Source organism: Sorghum bicolor, chromosome 8, assembly GCF_000003195.3.
Source record: "Sorghum bicolor cultivar BTx623 chromosome 8, Sorghum_bicolor_NCBIv3, whole genome shotgun sequence".
NCBI lineage: Eukaryota > Viridiplantae > Streptophyta > Magnoliopsida > Poales > Poaceae > Sorghum > Sorghum bicolor.
In genome coordinates this window covers 6,372,016-6,392,294 of record NC_012877.2, presented here as the reverse complement: position 1 = coordinate 6,392,294, position 20,279 = coordinate 6,372,016, and the positions used below count along the sequence as shown (strand labels likewise).

Here is a 20,279-nt window from a genome sequence, read left to right as displayed (position 1 = left end):
CTCAAAGACGAAGAAGACAGCTTTTGCCTGCAAAACACGAGAGCAGAAAAGTGCTGCACCATTTTGCAAGACCTGCCAAGTTGTCCTCAAATTCTATTCCTTGCGGGCCCCACGGTCCAGCATTTCCTCGAGGTTTTTCAGGCTTTCCGTTCCCAATAGCGTTTTGGTCGCTCACTCGCCCTCACAGCACAAGTCATCACACAGCAGTAGGCGGTGTTGCACGTCATCGGTCAGTCAACGCTGGACCCAACCCCAACCCAAGAGAAGGGGCACCACCAGGAACACCTCAACAAAATCGTGAGCAGACGGGTGGGTCTCCCTCTCTGAAGCACACTTCTCATTCTCAACAAAACCCATGGAGGAAGCCATGGGCGAGCACACCCAGCACTCAAAATCCTAGAGAGGGGAAAAAAGATTTCGTCTTTTTCTTCCTTCTTCCCCTGCTACTCGAGCTCAAGCTGGTGGAGGTCAGCTGGGATTGAGGAGGAGGGAAAGAGGCGAGGCGGTTAATCAAGCGGGGAAGGCCAAGAACTGGCGGATGACCATGGCGGAGAGGAGGTATGGTCCCTGTGCCAGCCATGGCTTCTTCCTCCTACGGCAGCTGCTGCTGCCGTTCTTGTTCTTCTTCTCCTTTCTTGATGTGCCACCGGCCGCCGCCGCCACCACACCCCTTCCAATAAACGCAGCACAAGGAGACATCATGCAGGCCATTGCGCGCCTGGTGAACTCTGAATCCGCCAACACCAAGTGGAACACAGCAGACAATCCATGCAGCTGGAAAGGAATCAGTTGCAGAAATTCCAGTTCTTCTTCGGTCGTCACTAGCATCGCCTTGTCCAACTATGGCCTCTCCAACTCCTCCATCTTTGCCCCCCTTTGCCGTCTTGACACTTTGCGGAATCTTGATCTTTCCATAAATTTGTTCACAAATTTGTCCCCCCAATTCTTCGCCTCTACTTGCTCCATGAAAGAAGGGTTGCAGTCACTTAATCTGAGCACCAATCAGTTGGCTAATTCGCTCAGTGATTTATCCGGTTTCCCCCAGCTAGAAGTTCTTGATTTGTCCTTCAATTCCTTTGCCAGTACAAATCTGAGTGCAGAATTCGGTTCTTTCCCCAAATTAAGGAGCTTCAACGCTAGTGCCAATAAGTTGAATGGTGATGTTCCTACCAGTATGGTCAGCTCTTTAGTGGAGTTGGTATTGTCTCGTAATCGGTTGAGTGGTTCAATCCCTCCGGGCTTGTTTAAATATGAAAATCTTACTCTGCTAGATCTCAGTCAGAATTATATAACTGGCACTGTCCCAGATAACTTCACGAGTCTCCCCAAGCTCGAGACTTTGCTCCTTTCATCCAATAATCTGTCTGGGGAAATACCAGCGAGTCTGTCTAATGTGACAACGCTGACTAGGTTTGCAGCCAACCAGAACAGTTTGAATGGTTCGATCTCCCCTGGAGTTACCAAATATGTGAAGATGCTGGATTTGAGTTACAATGAGATCAGTGGGAGGATCCCTCCGGATCTCTTCTTAGGTATGAATTTGGAGACGATTGATCTCACAAGCAACAATCTTGAAGGGCACGTTGATGCCAAGTTTTCTAGAAGTCTCGTCCGCCTTCGTCTTGGTACAAACAATCTCAGTGGGGGAATCCCAGACTCAATTAGTAATGCCTCAAAGTTAGCCTATCTTGAGTTGGACAACAATAATTTGGAGGGCAATATCCACCCTAACCTTGGTGAATGCAAGAACTTGGCCCTTTTGAATCTGGCATCTAATATGCTACAAGGTCAAGTGCCAGATGAGATTGGCAACCTTAAGAATCTGGTTGTTCTGAAGCTTCAGATGAACAATTTCAGTGGATCTATTCCAAGCACTTTTTCCAATTTCATAAGCCTGAATGCATTGAATCTTAGTTACAACTCATTCAGTGGGTCTATACCAGTTGAAATTACGAACTTACAAAATCTTTCCAGCATGAATTTGCAAGCCAATAAGATCAGTGGTGTGATTCCAATTTCAATCTCGTTGCTGAAGAATCTAATTGAGCTCAACCTGGGGAACAACCTGCTAACAGGCTCCATCCCAGAAATGCCAGCCAGCTTGAGTACAACACTTAATCTTAGCCACAACCTTCTCAGCGGGAATATTCCTTCAAATATTGGCTATTTAGGTGAACTAGAGATTCTTGATCTTTCATACAACAACTTGTCAGGTCAGGTACCAACCTCAATTGGGAGTCTTAATAGCTTGACAGAGTTGATTCTTGCTTATAACCAACTCTCTGGGTCCCTTCCGGTACTTCCTAAACAAGCGGCAGTCAATATCACTGGAAATCCTGGCCTTACAAATACAACTAGCAATGTGGACACTGGTAGTAAGAAAAAAAGGCACACTCTTCTAATAATCATCATTGCTCTGGCCGGTGCTCTTATTGGATTGTGTTTGCTTGCTGTTATTGTTACATTGTCGTTGTCCAAAAAAGTTTATCGTATTGAAGACGAACAATCACCATCTGAAGAGGGTGTTGCTCAAATCACCAGTGGTCGTCTCGTAACCATGAATAGCATACACGCCTCTGCGATTGATTTTATGAAAGCAATGGAAGCAGTCTCCAATTACAGCAATATCTTTCTGAAGACACGGTTCTGCACCTACTATAAGGCTGTTATGCCTAATGGTTCAACCTACTATGTGAAGAAGCTTAACTGGAGTGACAAGATCTTTCAAATTGGGAGCCAAGAAAAGTTTGGTCATGAAATTGAGGTACTTGGAAAGCTAAGCAATTCCAATGTCATGGTGCCATTAGCTTATGTGTTAACAGAGGACAATGCATACCTTCTCTATGAGCATGTACACAAGGGCACAGTCTTTGACTTCCTCCATGGTGCAAAGTCAGATATTCTGGACTGGCCTTCACGATATAGCATTGCTTTGGGGGTGGCCCAAGGGCTTACCTTTCTTCATGGGTGCACTCAGCCGGTTCTACTTCTTGACCTGTCAACCAGGACTATCCACTTGAAGACAGTGAATGAACCTCAGATTGGTGATATTGAGCTTTACAAAATTATTGATCCTTCTAAGAGCACTGGGAGCCTTTCAACCATTGCTGGGACAGTTGGTTATATTCCACCAGGTTAGACATACTAGTCTGATTCAGTTTTTCTGCATCACAGTTTTAAGCTTATTCTGAAACTGTTTCTTGATGTAATTGTTTCTAGTTGATCATGAACTCTTTAATCAATTATCAAGTAATTTGTTTGAGTGTTGTGAACCTGTTGGACCATACCCTCAAATTCTGTTCTAGTTAGCCCACAAATCTGCTTGTGCCTGTACCAACTAATTATGTCTTTGCTTCCTAAAAGTCTGATTAGAAACGTCATTCCTGATTCTGGATGGATTTAACAAGTAGTCAGAACTTTAGTTCATTTGTTTCTGAAATCCTCAAGTGATCATATACTAAAATTGTGTCAAATTTGATTGCAGAGTATGCATACACTATGAGGTTAACGATGGCTGGCAATGTTTATAGCTTTGGAGTCATTTTACTGGAGCTGCTGACAGGAAAACCATCTGTCAGTGATGGCACTGAGTTAGCCAAGTGGGCTCTCAGTCTTTCAGGCAGACCTGATCAAAGGGAGCAGATCCTTGACACCAGGGTCTCAGGAACTTCAATTGCTGTTCATAGCCAGATGCTGTCAGTCCTGAACATCGCTCTCTCTTGTGTTGTACTCTCTCCGGACGCTCGGCCAAAGATGCGCAACGTCTTGAGGATGCTCTTCAATGCAAAGTGAATCAGCAGCAGACTGCTACAAAATCATAGATAAATCTCGGCTGGAGTTTCAGCTTAGTTTAGTTTGTGGATGTCAGTAATCAGTATACAGGCTGTCCTTGTATAGTTCCATAGAAGATAGAACCCTAGCTTATGGTAGATTGTTGTATGTTTGATGAATTGGGTAATAGGTATCTGCTTTGCAGTGAGTGGTAATATGGTTTCTATGCTGTAACATGCAGAGATGGTTATGAGCGAAGCTTAAAGGTTATGGGTATGTGTTTTCATAAGAGATCATCCATCGTTTTGCAATGTAGACTAGTTCAACCAATCTTTTGCATTAACCATATGTAGTTTAACTAAAAGAGTCGAACACGTCCCGAAAAGCTAATGCTGCTGTCTAATGTGCGACATTTAATCTTCATTGCGTGAAAATATTTATATTTTTTTTTCTGGTTTGGACGAAAGGCCTCCTCATGCATCCTAGTTCCTCAGGTTGAGTCATCTTCAACTCAAAGTTGGGTGCATATTTTCTTCCAAATGAAAACCCTCCTAGTTCCTCTCAGAACCCATTGTTTTTTGTCAAACTATTTTGTTCTTGTGCTTCAATTTGCATTACTTTATAACAATGTGAATATCTCAACATTTCCATTTTATTTTGCTTATTTAAAGGTTTATGTGTCACATAATAATTTGTATATGAGCTGTATCAATTTTTAAGAGAAACGGTTACTTTTGTAATGCTTTAGTCTAAGGAAAATTTCAAGGAAACTAGATATTCCATATAGAGAAATAAGATGCAAGAAAATCACGTGTTTGCTTGGCTGATAAGTCATGACTAAAAGTACTGTTCGCTGGTTTGTTGTGAGAGAAAAACACTACTGAATGGTTGACAGATTCGGCAGATAAGCTCAAATTTTACAATAAAGAATATCCTGCAAAGATAAAACATATAGTCCCTTTGCATCCTTCCTACATTATTCTGAATAAAAGTAAGTCCACTCCAATAAAAATTGCCAACAGCACAAATGGAGAAGAAATCAGCATAAAGAAAACATATTTCTTCAAAAAAAAACATAGAAGTGCATAATAATAAGCTATAAGCCTATAAGTAACCTCAATACTGTATTGATATTTTTAATTAAATAAAATAAAAATGTTTCTTGTTTAAAATGAAAAACAATGTACTCCGTAGGTACCTCAGTGTCAAGAAAAAAAAATGGTAAAAAGTACTGGCGGAAACGTTGGGCTTGTTGGAGCAATCCCCAAAGCAGCAGGTGCGACGAGCCCAAACCTTTGCACCCCTCGTCGTCCTCGGCTAATCCGCCGCGCCTCCGATACTCCCAAGGCAGCAGCGCCCCGCCAGCTGCAACAACAGCAGCAGCCAAGCCACCACCATCTCATCAGACTCCTCTCAAATCCTCCCCGCCACGCTCCCTTTCCCTCCCCCTCCCCCGCCACCCCGCAATGGCCGGCCTCCTCAACCTCCAGTCGACGCTTCTCCCCTCGGCGTCCGCGCTGCGCCGCCGCGCGGGCGCGCCGGGGCCGTCCTCGTCCCGCCGCCGATGCCGTGTCGAGGCCAAGATCCGGGAGATCTTCATGCCGGCGCTCAGCTCCACCATGACCGAGGGCAAGATCGTCTCCTGGACCGCCGCCGAGGGCGACCGACTCGCCAAGGGCGACCCCGTCGTCGTCGTCGAGTCCGACAAGGCCGACATGGACGTCGAGACCTTCCACGACGGCTTCCTCGCCGCCGTCCTCGTCCCCGCCGGCGAGTCCGCGCCCGTCGGCTCCGCCATCGCGCTCCTCGCCGAGTCCGAGGAGGAGATCCCGGTCGCCCAGTCGCAGGCCGCCTCCTTCTCCTCCAGCTCCCCCTCGCCGCCGCCTCCGCAAGAAACTGCTGCTCAAGAAGAGTCCCTTCCGCCGCCGCCACCTCCTACCCCAGCGCCGGTGGCAGTCTCTGCTCCCGCGCCGCCTTCGCCAGCAGCACAAGGCGGGGGGCGCGTTGTTGCTTCGCCCTACGCCAAGAAGCTCGCCAAGGACCTCGGCGTTGATCTTTTCTCGGTCACGGGGTCAGGCCCCGGCGGGCGAATTGTGGCCAAGGATGTCGAGTCTGCGCTTGCTGCGCCCAAGAAGGCCGTACCAGCGACTGCTGCACGGCCGGATGTGCCATTGGGATCGACGGTACCATTCACGACAATGCAGGGTGCTGTCAGCAAGAACATGGTGGAGAGCCTTGCCGTCCCGACATTCAGGGTCGGGTACACCATCACGACTGATGCTCTTGATCAGCTCTACAAAAAAGTGAGCATCTTTTCACAATGTTTAGGACCATCGTCTTATGAATTTGATGATTGGATAAAGGGGTAAGTTTTTTCTTCTTTTTTTTTTAACAGATTAAGTCAAAGGGGGTTACAATGTCAGCACTATTGGCTAAGGCGACGGCAATGGCTCTGGTTCAGCATCCTGTAGTCAACTCCAGCTGCAGGGATGGGAAGAGCTTCACATACAACAGTAGTATCAACATTGCTGTGGCAGTGGCCATAGATGGTGGGTTGATTACACCGGTTCTTCAAGATGCTGATAAGGTCAAACACTTTACCACGCACAATGAATGTTGATATTTTTGATCATTTGTTTAAATAAATGGTTACTAACTTTTGTTTTTGGCAGCTTGACATTTATTCATTGTCAAGGAAATGGAAGGAGTTGGTTGATAAGGCACGAGCAAAGCAGTTGCAGCCTCATGAGTACAACTCTGGTATTTCTTTGCCTCATTACACAAATCTGAATATGTAGCACGTTGTGCATCTTTTCTAATGTTCTGAATAAGACAGTATACTTATAGAGATGAACTTTTATGGCGGCTGAATAAAAGAATGTAGTGGATACTAGATATTTCTTTGATACCATTTAACCTTGCTATATTAGCCATACGGTCAAAAAATGGTGCAATCCTGTGTGTTTGTATGCTTTGTGACTCATCAGCTATGACACCCTAACAAACTGTACAATTACCAGGATCCATATGCAATCCTTCATTATCTGTATTAACACTAAATACAGTTTCATTTCGTAACTTACTTCAGTCAATCAGTCATGCATAGAAAGGTGTAGGTCCCCTCTGTAGCTCTGTAGTAGGTCGCCCTGATTCTTAAGCTATATGTATATTGCTCTTCTGCACCTTTCTATGAATTGGAGATCTGGAGCTGTCTTGGACTATTTTATATCACAGCAAATGATTGCCTAATTCAGCTCTGATGCTTCCTGTTCATTACTTGATACAAGTGCAATTCTCTTCATGTGGATAAGAAGGAATTGACTGCTATAAATTTCTTATGACTACCTGAATATATGTGTATATGCATGTTGTCATAAGCATTTTACTTTGACAATATTTTGTACCTGGTAAACATATAGGTTATAGAGCATGGTGATTGGTATTAATGTTAAGGATCGTGCTCTTTATTAATCATAATTTCTGTATCTTGTAATACTATGATATCCATTATGATGGTCTAATTTGGATAACTTATTAGCAATGTTCAAGTTTTCTTTATGTTTCTAGTCTAATCAATTTCAATTCTCCTATCACAATTTATTAAGTCTGTAGGCCAGAAGTGTTTCTCCTAGCTGTGACTTCTGTGCGTTTCTTGGATATGGACTTCTGATAATATAATCTAGGAGTTTGGCTAAATAATAATCAGTTAACTTCAGTTCATGAGTATATATATAGAGTAATATGCTGCTGTCAACTCATGCTCAATACTAGAACTATCTTTTGTGAAGGTTATGCACTGAGATATCTCATCTCACTTGTAAGGTTAAGAAAACTAAGATAGCATCAAATTAATTGTTAGTTTACACAAGATTTTGATGTGGCCCAGCAACATGCATTTTATTACTATTTTTTTGGCTTTATGCATCGAAGGTAATGGACTGATAATTAGCTATGATTGTCTTGGAGTACTGAGCCTCCTCACAGCAGATCAAAACTTTCCGGAGTAGATATATAGTTGTTAATATGAATATGGAGGGTAGACCACAAAAACACTGAAATGATTTATACCGGCTTTAACAAATTCACAAAGTTTTTTGGAGCATTTAAGCCTTATGTTATATAGATAAGTGTAACTATTTCCTTTGTTTTGTTTCTAGTTTAAAATTCCTATACCTTGCCCCAGAGTTTCACCTGAAAATCCGTGTCTCTTTGCTGCAGTGTGTGTTGTTGTATTTTCACTGGAAAGAGGTTTACAAACGATGCCATGATTTACTTTCAGAAATTAGATATATATGGTTGTTGTATTTTAGCAAAATTTACTTTTTCCATTAAATAAATAAAGTGCTATGCACTATATTGTTTGCTGATACTTTTGTACAGTATAATGCTTCCTCCTAGTTTCTTTGCAAATGCTCCCTCTTCTGTATGCCCTTTAGAGTAAATGGAACATCCAGCATGCCAATTTTTTCTTGACCACTCAGGAGAGCAGCATATCATTATATAATTAAGAAGAAAAAGGGGTTTGAAACCCATACAATACGAACCTCACTCACGCAAAAGCCAAAACTTAGAAAATCAGTGCGCTCTTAATTAGACAGAAATAAAACCAACCTCGAACTAGAACTCTTAGTTTCTTTCTAGCACAAAGGCAATGAGATAAGAAATTCCTCGAGCCCTGGCCAGTATACAGCATACCGATGATATCATGTATGGGATTCATTTGATTGTCAGCTTTGTCAAATGGAATGATCTTAACAGCCCTTTTTGAATAAGTTGATGTTGTTTCCTCTGCTTCTAAAATATAATAATTAATCCAAGTGGTGGTGTAGATTGCTTCATGGATTTGTTTACTTGCCTTATAAAAATACCATGTTTGAAATTCTGAAATTAAAATCATGAAGGAAGGATCAGGAATGATACATTTGATTCACCTTTTAATGTGCTGTTGCTTTAACATGCATTGATGTTTTATTTTAGTCCTCTGTTGTCTCAGTTTCATAGCTAAAAATTTGACTGATTGACTAGGTTCCTATATTATCTAATATCTTACATTTCTAGTGCTCTGGGTAGGGATGCAAGTTCTATTTGTATTGGTTCATTGTGTCAACCCAAAACTTGCTAAAATGAACTGAAATAATATTCCATGTAATTAATTTAGGGGAGAAATGAACTAAAAATGCCACGGAGTCTAATTAATTTTCTGACACAGAAAACACCATTGGGCGTCCACCTTTGTTCCTCGACAGCCTCTTGGTGTTAACCACACCAAACATGTATGATACGGTGACCGTGTTATTTGTGTATGCTAAGAACTACTCATGTTTATTCTGCAGGCACGTTTACTCTTTCGAATCTTGGTATGTTTGGAGTTGATAGGTTTGATGCAATACTGCCACCTGGAACTGTAAGATGAACAATTTATTTTATTCTCCATTTCTATTTTCATGCAATGCTGCGTACCTTACTGAAATATGTGGGTTACTGAAAAAAGGGAGCAATCATGGCCGTTGGGGCATCAGAACCGACCATTGTTGGTACAAAAGATGGTAGAATTGGGATCAAGAACCAAATGCAGGTGAGTTTCTTGTGCCTGGTGGAACCTGTCCTTTTGCACCACTATTTTTTGTTTGATGATTTTCTTTTTGCTTGATTTGATAATTTCACTCACCTGATCAACACATGTAGGTAAATGTTACCGCTGATCATCGGATTATTTATGGAGCTGACCTTGCTGCTTTTCTGCAAACACTTGCCAAGATAATTGAGGATCCCAAGGATCTTACATTTTAAATGTGCCAAGTGATTGTCTTTCCTTAAGGCGATCACAATCGGGTGTTTCTCACCCATCAGTAGATGTGTAGTATGTCTTCTGGTAATGTGAATTAGTTGATTTAAGCTGTCACCAATGTCAGCATCAGGTAACTTTCCCTCGCTGGTTACCTGATCATCATTGGTTTCTTCAATAAATTCTTTTTTTTTATCTTTCTTAATTCAAATAGGTGTGTAAGGATGGGTATATCTACCATTTTACCAGAGTTTTCATGGATAGTCGATTTTGTTGAGCACATCAATTTACCGTGACCTTGAGATACAAAGAATGAAATGTACCTTGTACCACCCTGTGGTTGATTTCACATGCCTGTCAAACAGAAATATGGTTGATGCCCTTACAAGGGTGCCAACATGAAATCTTCAGGGAGATCTGTAAAAACGTCACATATCTGTTTGTTTTTACAAGTGAAGGAGACGGACCATGATTTCTCCCAACCACTCCCATGATGCCAAGGCTGTAGAGTATCAGATATCCTGACCTGTTGTACATTTCTGGGACAGCTCGAGATAGCGCCCTCCATATTTTGCGCAGAAAGCATTCCTATTTCAGATCGTTGTACTCTTCATCTTCTCTACTTGAAGGATCCTATTAGGTGGCATGTCCAGTGTCTTGCTTGCTGGCATAGTTCATCATCCTATCCGCCATTGTAGTGGAAGCTAAGCAAGCCACAATAAAACCCCATCATCCAGCAGCTCTTGTTCTTGCCTCCAACTCCCTCGTGGCCTGCAGGGAAGCCAACCTTGCAAGCTCTGGCAGCGGCATGGCGTCGGACCGAGGAGAGGTCGACACATCCCGCGCCTTCCGGTCTGTCAAGGAGGCGGTCGCCGTGTTCGGGGAGCGCATCCTTGTCAGGGAAGCTCAGTTCAGACCAAATGGTGGCGCGCATGGCGGCCGTCGTGTTGGCAAGGAGGTGAACTCCAGGGTGAATGCTGTCGCCATCGCCGCCTCTGATGTGAAGCCGCCTGACCGGAGCGATGGCGTGATGGAAAGCCACTCCAAGCCAAGTGTTGTCACCTACAATGCCAAGAAAGAGTTGACTAGTGGCAACACCAAGCCTGCTGTGCCAAGGCCGCCGGTTGCAGAAGACGTGCCAATGTACCTGGTCCCCACCTCGCCGCCGTTCTTTGCGTCGTCGCCTTCGCTGGCCAACGACGACGACGAGGAGCAAGAGCGCAAGGCGGCGGACCTCATGGTCATGAGCTCCATCAAGAATCTGGAGGACGAGGCGGCCAGGACGAGGCAAGAGGTGTCGCAGCTCAAGAGGCGGCTGGCCGAGATGGAGCTGTCCATGGCCACCCTGAACGCGAAGCTCCACCGCGCGCTCTCCAAGGTGGCGCACATGGAGGCGGACAACGCGGCGGCGGCGCGCGCCAGCATCGAGAGAGCCGGTCGCGGCGGCGGCGACATGGCGCTGACGGTCTGGGCCGAGCACCGTGCCCCCAGCAGGCCGCAGCTGGGCCACCTGCTGAGGCTCGGCGAGGCTGACAGGGAGGCGATGGTGGTGTCTGGCGGTGGCCGGGAAGTGGCGGCGCCGGCGAGGAGGAAGGTGCAGAAGCAGAAGCCGATCGTGCCGCTGGTTGTTCCGCTAATTAATGGCGTCATCTTCTCCAAGAAGAGGAGGATGAAGGACAAGGAGAGCGTGTACATGAAGGAGCTTTACAGCTTGCTTAGGTTGAGTTGATGATCACGGCTGTCATGCTAAATCTGTGGAAGTGTACTTGTGCACAATCATCTGCACTGAAGTTATCTATCTACCCACTAATTTTTATTTGTTTTTATAGTTTGTGTGAGTGGATCGTGGAGTGTGAGGATGTAATTTGTAAAAATTAATATGTAAATTTAGCATTAGTGGTTATTTGTATATTGAAATCAAGAACTTATATCGGGCAATAGTTGCAGTGGAGCCATGGAGGTACTTATTTGCAAATCAATAAATCTTAGAGCATCTCCAATGGACTTTGCAAATGAATTTTGCATTTGGTGTTGTTTGCAAAGTCCCAAACTCATTTGCAAAGTCTAAAAATAGTCCAACTCCAAGGGACTTTGCATTTAGACTTGGCAAACCCAAAGTGTGGACCCCACCCCTGATTTTTTTTTCAAGCCATTTTGACGTACGTCGTGTGTGCCAGTCGCCGTCCAGGCCAGGTCGCCGCCAGTTGCCGCCCAGCCTAGGTCTTCGCGTCAGTCGCCGCCAATTGCAGCAATCTTTTGACAACAATATATGAGATAAAACATGGCCATCTATCCGACAACTCTATAATTCATGCCTTCGTCATAATGAACAACGACCGTCGGCCATCTAAACCCTAGGCCGCCATGTCTACTCCCCTAGACGGCACAGAATCACCAAACCCGCCCATCCCAAAACCCTACAAACAATGGCCGCCATGCTACAGGAATCGAGCTAAGAGAGATTGAGATCCATGGAGGTACCTTGCTGGAGGAGGCGCGCGACACCTTGGCGGCGGAGGGATCCTTCACGAGGAAGCTGGAGGGCGAGCGCACGCGGTAGGGAGGGCGGGCGCGCACGGCAGCTGGAGGGATGGCGGGCACGCGCGGTAGCTGGAGGGCGGGCGCGCGCGGTAGGGAGGGCGGGCACGTGCGGCAGGGAGGACGGGCGTAGAATCGCGCGGGGTGGGTGGGGGGGGGGGGGGGGGGGCGGGGGGACGAAGTCCGACGTGAAAGGCCGAAATTGTAGATGCAAAATGGTGGGAATGTTTGCATATATGCAAAGCCTCAACCTCTATTTGCAAAGTTAACCAAATTGCAAACCTTATTTGCAAAACCATTGGAGAGGTATTTTCTACTTTTTTGGCAAATAGGGTAATGCAAAGTTTGTTTGCAGAGCCCTTGGAGATGCTCTTATTGCATGAAATGCACGTCTATGCTATTATAGGGTGTGACCTCAACTGCCGCTCCCTAGTTTTCAGTTACCTTGTGTTGAACATTTCCAACTTCCTCGCAGACATGCTCACAAAAACACCGACGCCAACAAAGATCAAAACTTTTTTTTGCCTTTTTTTGCGATCATCGGCATCCAAGAGAATAGGAGACACAAAATCGATTAATCGATGATACTGTAAAGATCATCTGATCTGATCTTGGATGAACATCGTCCTTGTTCGCGCGCGGTTCATGATCAGGTTCTTGGCATTCCCTGTGATCTGAGCGCGCGGTCGGTCTCTATCGGATCGGTCCCGATCGAGAGACCGGGATCGATGGGACCGCCGCAGAGGCAGCAGTCCCCGGACCAGGCACGGCCGCCGGCGGGGAGCGCGTGCGTGTGGGTGGTGGCGGTGGTGCTGCTCCTCGCCGTGCTGGCCGGCGGCGGGTGCCTGGGGCTCTACGTCACGCTGCCGCCGTCCGAGGTGCCGCAGTGGCTGCCGGCCGCCGGGCTCGCCCTCGTCGCGCTCCCGTGGGCGTTCTGGATCGCCACGTGCGCGTACCGGTGCTGCTGCTCGGGGGACGCGGCGGTGGCCAATATTGTGGAGCGGCGGTCGTCGTCGAGGGCGGGCGCCGCCGCCGTGGCGCCCATGCCCAGCAGCAAGAGCCTCAAGAGCGCGCTCAGCACGAGGCACACCAACGGGTCGCCGGCGTCGGGGTCAGGGACGACGGGGTCCCCGACCGCCAGCAGCGCCGCGCGCCGGGTGCGCTTTGGAGACACCACGGTGTTCGGGGAGGACCACGCCGCGCCGGAGAAGGACGACGCCTCGTCGGTGCACTCCAACGAGAGCGAGGCGCCTCTCACATACAACATGCAGTCCTCGTCGTCATGATGATGTCTTCCGCATCGTGTAGTGCAGGTAATCAAGAAATAGATCACTAATAATTAAACAGGTACATGTAGAGAGATTTTTCTGTTACACAATGAAATTAAATGCAAAAGTTTTTCGTTTTAACCTACATCAAAAACCATCAGATTCAGAATTGTGTGCACTTTCCTGGGTTTCTTCCGGCTCTCTTTTGTCTCAGTGTGTACACCGTGCTAAAGCTACGGCATCACACAACCATCAAGCACTCATTCTCAGCTAGGAGATTCCCATTGTACCCCATATAACAAAAAAAAATTACCCCAAACAAACTGAAGTAGAGGATTAGCTGCAAACAAGCAAGCAGGACTGACGAAACTACCAAGCCTCCTTGAACACACACTTGACCCCTAGCTACTAGGTTGAACTTCATCAGTGCCAGCAAAGTCCTCTTTTTGTAGAGTCAAGAGGCCCCTAAAACACCTGCTTAAATGCTACAATGTCGTGGTCAGACTGTGTGCTGATCCCGCTGGGGCTGGAATCCCATTTGGAGGATAGCACCTTCTAGGCCTGTAGCGTTGCATTCGCAGCATGCAAACCGCACTTCACCGTGAGACGACCACTATGACAGATGGAGACAGCGTTTTTTTTATGTCAGGGCAGTGCCTTGATTAGTGGAGTCTTGAGCAGCTCTACAACCTCCCACAGTCCCACATCAAGGTAGCCAAGGAAGGCTTGATAGGCGAGTTAGCCATAGTGACATCATCAACCGGCCACTGAGGCAAGGCATGGGCATCAGACACTGGCCCATCTAGCTCCGGGCCATCGACATAGCGAGACCTCTCCACAACATGGGCCGAGGTGCTGGCCTCTCAACCTCAAGGAGTAACGCAAACCAACCTCAAGGCCTGCGTTCAAATGATCTTCGGTCTCTACACCATTTTGTTAGATTTAGTAGTCTTAGAGGAGTTTGGTCCTGTCGGTGTTTCTCTAGAACTATATTCTACCAGATCAAGTTTCTTCTAGAGTTTGCTTCTGAGATTCTCTACTAATCGACTTCTGATTCAAGTAAGCAATTTGTTCTTCAAGTTTGCAACTCTATTTTGAGTGCTTTGATCATAGTAGCTCGAAGTAGTATAAGCGAGGTGCTTAGACTAAGTTTACTTGCATTTACCCTCTATTTTCCTGATTCGGTGGTAGTGTGCAAAGGTGACTTTATAGCTTCGTTGATTCCTCTATAATCCACCTCCCGTTAATAGGATTTGGTAGGCTTTTTGGTGCTTATATAGAAGAAACTCTGATTTTGTTCTTTATAGGACATCATCCACGATAGAACAATAGAAGGCAAGCTTATAGAGATGAAACTAGACAGTCCTCAATAAGTCTCTTTTATTCCCCCTATTTTTTGATCTTGGTTGTGAAGTTGGGTTAAGTTATAGAACTTGAATTAGTCTCACTTACTGTTCCTTTGGATACGATATTAAAACTAGGTTAATTTTGATGAAGTGCTACAACTGTATAATATCTGTGTGCTTGCGGATATCTAAATTTATTTGTATGTATGTATTTAATTTAGGCCTTGTTTAGTTTGCAAATTTTTTTGGTTCGGGACACTGTAGCATTTCGTTTGTTTGTGGCAAATATTGTCCAATTATGAACTAGTTAAGCTCAAAAGATTCATCCCGCGATTTACAGACAAACTGTGTAATTAGTTTTTATTTTTGACTATATTTAATGTTTCATGCATTTGCTACAAGATTCGATGTGACGGGGAATCTTGAAAAATTTTAGGTTTTTGGGTAAACTACACAAGGCCTTATACCAACACACTCATAGGCGATGCAACTCATAGTTGTCGCCTGGTTGTCGTATGTTGGATTTGACTTAGTACCTTACAGTTGCATGTGGTTTAGAGGTTTTGGAGTCTATCATTGGTGGTGGCACATGTTAGGAAGTAGTGTTTGCATTTGCTTGGTCAGTAGTTCGAGCTGGTAGCTAAGCCATGTTGTTGTGTTGATGTCGCTATTATCTCCCCCTCTCCCTCTTTATACTCTATTGGATCTTCAAGGGTCACTCGTAGTTTGTTGAGAGAAAAAAAATATTGTTCCATAACTGAAAAATAGTGCCGATAAATTTAAGAGAACAGGACATAAACTGCAACACATTTAACAACACAAGGCAAGTGTTGTAGACTCCATCTATATGGTAGTTTGCACGAATTCGGTTGCCAGAAAAGTTTGGGAGCGAGCAGCTCCGAGGCCTTTCCCACCTAAAATTTCGCCCATCGCATCGAATCTTTAGACACATACATCAAGTATTAAATGTAGACAAAAATAGAAACTAATTACACAATTTAGTTGGAAATTGCGAGATAAATCTTTTAAGCCTAGTTAGTCTATAATTGAACACTAATTGCCAAATAAATTAAAAATGCTACAGTAGCCAAATTCAAAAAAAATCGGAACTAACCTTGTTTAGTTCGCGAAAACTTTTAGGTTCGGCTACTGTAGCACTTTCGTTTATATTTTCCAATTCTTATTCAACTATAGATTAACTAGGCTGAAAAGATTCATATCGCAAATTACAGGTAATCTGTATAATTAGTTATTTTTTATCTATATTTAATGCTCTATGTATGCGAATCTTGAAAAATTTTGGGAACTAAGGTCTTGTTTAGTTCCGAATTATTTTTGAATTTGGCTAGTAGCACTTTCATTTATATTTGGCGATTATTGTCTAATCATGGACTAACTAGGATAAAAAAATTTATCTCACAAATCACAATCAAATTAGGTAATTAGTTATTTTTTATCTATATTTAATGCTTCATGCATAACACAAAATTTGATATGATGAAAAATCTCGAAAAGTTTTTAAAACCAGGGCTAAACAAGGCCCGAGTGATGCCTTGTTCAGTTCGCAAAAACATTTGGAAAACGACCCTGTAACATTTTCATTTTTATTTGTCAAACATTGTCTAATAATGTAATAACTAGGCTTAAAAAATTCGTCTCGCGATTTATAGATGAACTGTGTAATTAGTTTTTGTTTTTGGAAGCGGCTAATGCACGACTGTGCATGCGTTAAGCAGACCGCACGCACACTCCGTATTAGGAAAAACCAAGGCAACCCCGCCTAGACAAGGCCCACCAGAATAACAGGCCCACGCCCCTTTTCCCCTCGCCTAGAAGCTTCTTTTCCTCTTCCCTGTTTTGTTTTTCCCTTTCAACCCTCAAAACAAAGATGCCCATGGCGCCGCCGCCACCATCTAGGATTGTGCAACAACTTTGTACTATCAGCTTCTTCTGCCACTACTTTCAACAAAAATAGTCCCAAAAAATAGAACTAGCCAGAAGCAATTTTGTTCTCTTGAATCACCTAACTAGCCAGATCTGTTACAAGAAAAGCAGATTTTATCCTAACTTTTGAGCAATTCACCACTTTTGCATAAGCAAATCAGTTGTTTTGCATAAGCAGATCTTATCACATAGTACTATAGTTCCTACTACATTAGCAGATCTGATACTACACCACTGTACGTCTTGGTGCCCATTAGATGACATGGATATATGTTGTATGCACCACTCATGCAGATGTACATCTTTCTGCATTAAAAAGCTTCTTGTGTTAGCTGCTGCACATGGTTACTCCTATGCATTGAACTTTCTTGTATTAGCTGCTGCACATAGCCTCACACCTGCAAAAATTAAGTAAAAAAAGTACAACTGATAAAATCAATTGAGTAGAGGACAAGCAAGCCTCAAATATCAAACTTCCTCTAAAAGGAAGAGAACACAATGACACTAGATTCATAAAAAGTTGAAAAAAACTGAGTATGGAATAAACTACAAACCTAAAAAGCATGTACTGAATAAAGCTAGCATGTATTCAAATACAACTAAAAAAGCATGTACTCAACAAAAAAACTGCATAAGTTGTTGGCCTATTTTGTCTAGTTCTGTACACTATTATTGCCTAATAGGTTTGACTAAGTTGCCTACTGTCATGATATAGTAACACACACCTATAGTTAATGTTTTGCATGCAGATCTCAAAAAAAATATGAATCTTAACAAGCTGCCACCAGATTTGGATGAATATTTCTTGGATGCATTTGATTTTGATTATATGACCAGCAACCCTACCTTCTGCACTCAAGTGTCCACAAATCCTGAAATTTCTTAGCCTAACGATGAGCATGTGAATCAACAGATTTTGCCTAGTATTTCTGAAGATGGTCATGCTGGTTTAGCAGAGACAGATCCTGCAGTTTCAGAAGAATTTCTTCCTACCATTTATGAGATCAGATTGTCATTTGAACAGGCAAGAATAGAGGACAGGAATGAAGATTCTACTACTAATCCTGTAGTTGCTGAAGTAGCAGAAGAGGAGGAAGAGGTGTGGTCTACACCTGAAATGCCACACAATGGGATGTCTTTTGCAACCATGGACGAAGCAAGGGAGTACTACAACTCGTATGCAAAGAGAACTGGCTTCTCGATTAGAACAAACACGTCACGTCGGTCTGCAATCACAAGAGAAAAACAAAAGGTGCAGTTTGTGTGCAACAAGGAAGGCTTTGGCAGGAAAAGGAGAGTTGTTGCTCAGCTTGTTGATGGAATCACTTGCTACTCTGACAATGATGAAGCCGAAGAAGAGGATACTGCACAAGAAGAAGAGGATGAGCAAGTAGAAAAGAGGAAGAAGTTTGACGGATGTAAGAAAAGAAAGAGGGAGAAAATGGTATATACAAAATACAAGGCAAGGATGGTAGTCAAAATCATTGGCTCTAGATGGCAAGTAATCTATTTTTGGCCGAGCATAACCATGATCTTGTGGTTCAGTCCTCACTCAAGAAGTTCCTAAGGTCCCATAGAGGCATACCGAAGCAGGAAAATGACTTCATTGTTTTGCTACATGGATGCAACTTGAGCACCGGTAGAATCATGCAGCTGATGAGCGAGTTCTATGGCTCAGCACAGCTGGTGCCATATGACGGCAAACAAGTGTCAAACTTCCGCTCTACCATCCACAAGACAGAAAAATTCAAAGATATGTAGGAAACTTTGGATTACTTCAGAGCATTGAAAGAAGAAGACCCTGAATTCTTCTACAAGATCAAGCTTGATGACAACCATAGGGTTGAGAACATGTTTTGGGTTGATTCAGCTACAAGGCGTGCTTACAAAGAGGCATACAATGATTGTGTCTCATTTGATGCAACCTATATGACCAACATATACGAGATGCCTTGTACACCATTCATAAGAATCAACAGACACTGCCAAACTTTTCAACTAGGATGTGCCTTTATAAGGAATGAGAAGACAGCTACCTATGAATGGTTGTTTCTAACATTTCTAGAGGCAATGGATAGAAAAACACCCCTTAACATAATCACCCATCAAGATCCTACGATGAGAGCTACCATTTGCATTGTGTTTCCAAACACAACCCACAGGAATTGGAGGTGGCATATCATGGACAAGTTTTCAGGCACAATTGGACCGATCCTTGTTAAAAATGATGAGCTGAATGAGGAGTTTGTGGATTGCTTAAACCACACTGTAAGCCCAGAAGATTTTGAGTCAAAATGGGCTACTGTGGTCTAGAAATACGGTTTGGAGGACAATGAGCATTTTCAACACCTATACCATATAAGGCAGAGCTTCATACCAGCCTACTACATGCACAGTTTCTTCCCAGTCCTCCAGTCGACTCAAAGGAGCGAGGGGTTCAATGCTTTGTTGAAGAAGTATGTGAACCCAAACTTGTCAGTGCTACAGTTTGTGAGGCAGTACCAGAAAATACAAGAAAAGTGTCTAGTTGCACAGGATGGGCAAGACTTCAGGACCGATGAGAATGAGCGAAGACGATGGTCAAGGTATCCACTTGAGAAGCATGCTTCCACTGTATACACAAAGAATATGTTTTACAGGTTCTCCAAAGAGTTTGAGAAAACTGCAGAATATGATGTGAAGCCTGTAGGGCAGTTCCAATATTGGTTGGAGCCCAATAATAGCTTTGTTTTTGGGTATGGAAAAAGGAACTATCTTGTTACAGCAATAGAAGAGGATGAAAGCTATTGCTGCGAGTGCAGCAAGTTTGATAGGGATGGAATCATTTGCTGCCACATTATGAGAGTTATGGTCAGAATGGGTGTGAAATTAATACCAGAAAGGTACATCCTTAAAAGGTGGACGCAACAAGCAATTGCTAGTGATACTAATCAGGTCCAAAATGTGAATGCACCAGTGGAACTTGTAGCCTGTGGGATGCCATTGACTAGTGAGAAAACTTTGAGTTTGACCAACACAACCACCGCGTTTGCAGCAATAGCAGTGGAAGGTTGTACAAATGATGAAAACTATGCTATTTTGGAGAAGCACATCAAGGAGATGAGATCTGAATTTGAAGAAATTAAGAAAAGGACGATGGCAAATAGGCAAAACACTAGTGGTACAGAAGGTGGTGCTACAGAAGGTGCACAAAATGGTACGGGTGTCTCTACTCTAACTGGACCTTCATTGCAAACTGCAGGTTTAAAAAACTAGACACTATATTCTGCTTTACTTCATCTTTGTACGCCTGTACTAGATTGATTAGTTGCTTATTGAATTTCACATTGTAGGTGCAGTGGCTGGTCCAATGTCACACCCATATTTTAAGAACAATATAGGATGCATAAAAGACTCATATGTGCCCCAGGAATAGTCGCACAAATAAGTAGACAAATCTCAAATGTACCATTGCAGTGTTCATTACATAGCGAAACATAAGAAATCACATAGTCTTATACATAAATGATAGCAAGATGTAAACAACGCTCTCGACGGAAGCTCCACACAGGGACACTGTTGACTGGTTGACTCCAAACCTAGTACTCATAACGGTAATCCTCATTCCAGTCATCTTCATTATCATAT

General features: G+C 43.8%; 5 protein-coding genes across 5 annotated transcripts; all 5 read left to right on the top strand.

Annotated features, from left to right (window-relative positions):
- On the top strand, positions 234–4,067 carry LOC8054104 (probable leucine-rich repeat receptor-like protein kinase At2g33170). Its single transcript, XM_002442889.2, has 2 exons — positions 234–3,134; positions 3,485–4,067. The coding sequence occupies exons 1-2, from the start codon at positions 539–541 to the stop codon at positions 3,790–3,792; spliced, it is 2,904 nt and encodes a 967-aa protein (XP_002442934.2). The 5' UTR covers positions 234–538; the 3' UTR covers positions 3,793–4,067.
- LOC8054103 (dihydrolipoyllysine-residue acetyltransferase component 5 of pyruvate dehydrogenase complex, chloroplastic) lies at positions 5,063–9,888 on the top strand. Its single transcript, XM_002442888.2, has 6 exons — positions 5,063–6,074; positions 6,167–6,358; positions 6,444–6,531; positions 9,105–9,175; positions 9,263–9,346; positions 9,457–9,888. Exons 1-6 carry the CDS (start codon positions 5,238–5,240, stop codon positions 9,559–9,561), a joined length of 1,377 nt encoding a protein of 458 aa, XP_002442933.1. The 5' UTR covers positions 5,063–5,237; the 3' UTR covers positions 9,562–9,888.
- On the top strand, positions 10,039–11,556 carry LOC8054102. The gene has a single exon (XM_002442887.2). It carries the CDS (start codon positions 10,365–10,367, stop codon positions 11,283–11,285), a length of 921 nt encoding a protein of 306 aa, XP_002442932.1. The 5' UTR covers positions 10,039–10,364; the 3' UTR covers positions 11,286–11,556.
- On the top strand, positions 12,597–13,490 carry LOC8054101. The gene has a single exon (XM_002442886.2). The coding sequence runs from the start codon at positions 12,823–12,825 to the stop codon at positions 13,378–13,380; it is 558 nt and encodes a 185-aa protein (XP_002442931.1). The 5' UTR covers positions 12,597–12,822; the 3' UTR covers positions 13,381–13,490.
- Positions 16,603–19,907, top strand: LOC8082763 (protein FAR1-RELATED SEQUENCE 5). Its single transcript, XM_002442884.2, has 4 exons — positions 16,603–16,629; positions 17,566–18,070; positions 18,850–18,920; positions 19,020–19,907. Exons 1-4 carry the CDS (start codon positions 16,603–16,605, stop codon positions 19,905–19,907), a joined length of 1,491 nt encoding a protein of 496 aa, XP_002442929.2.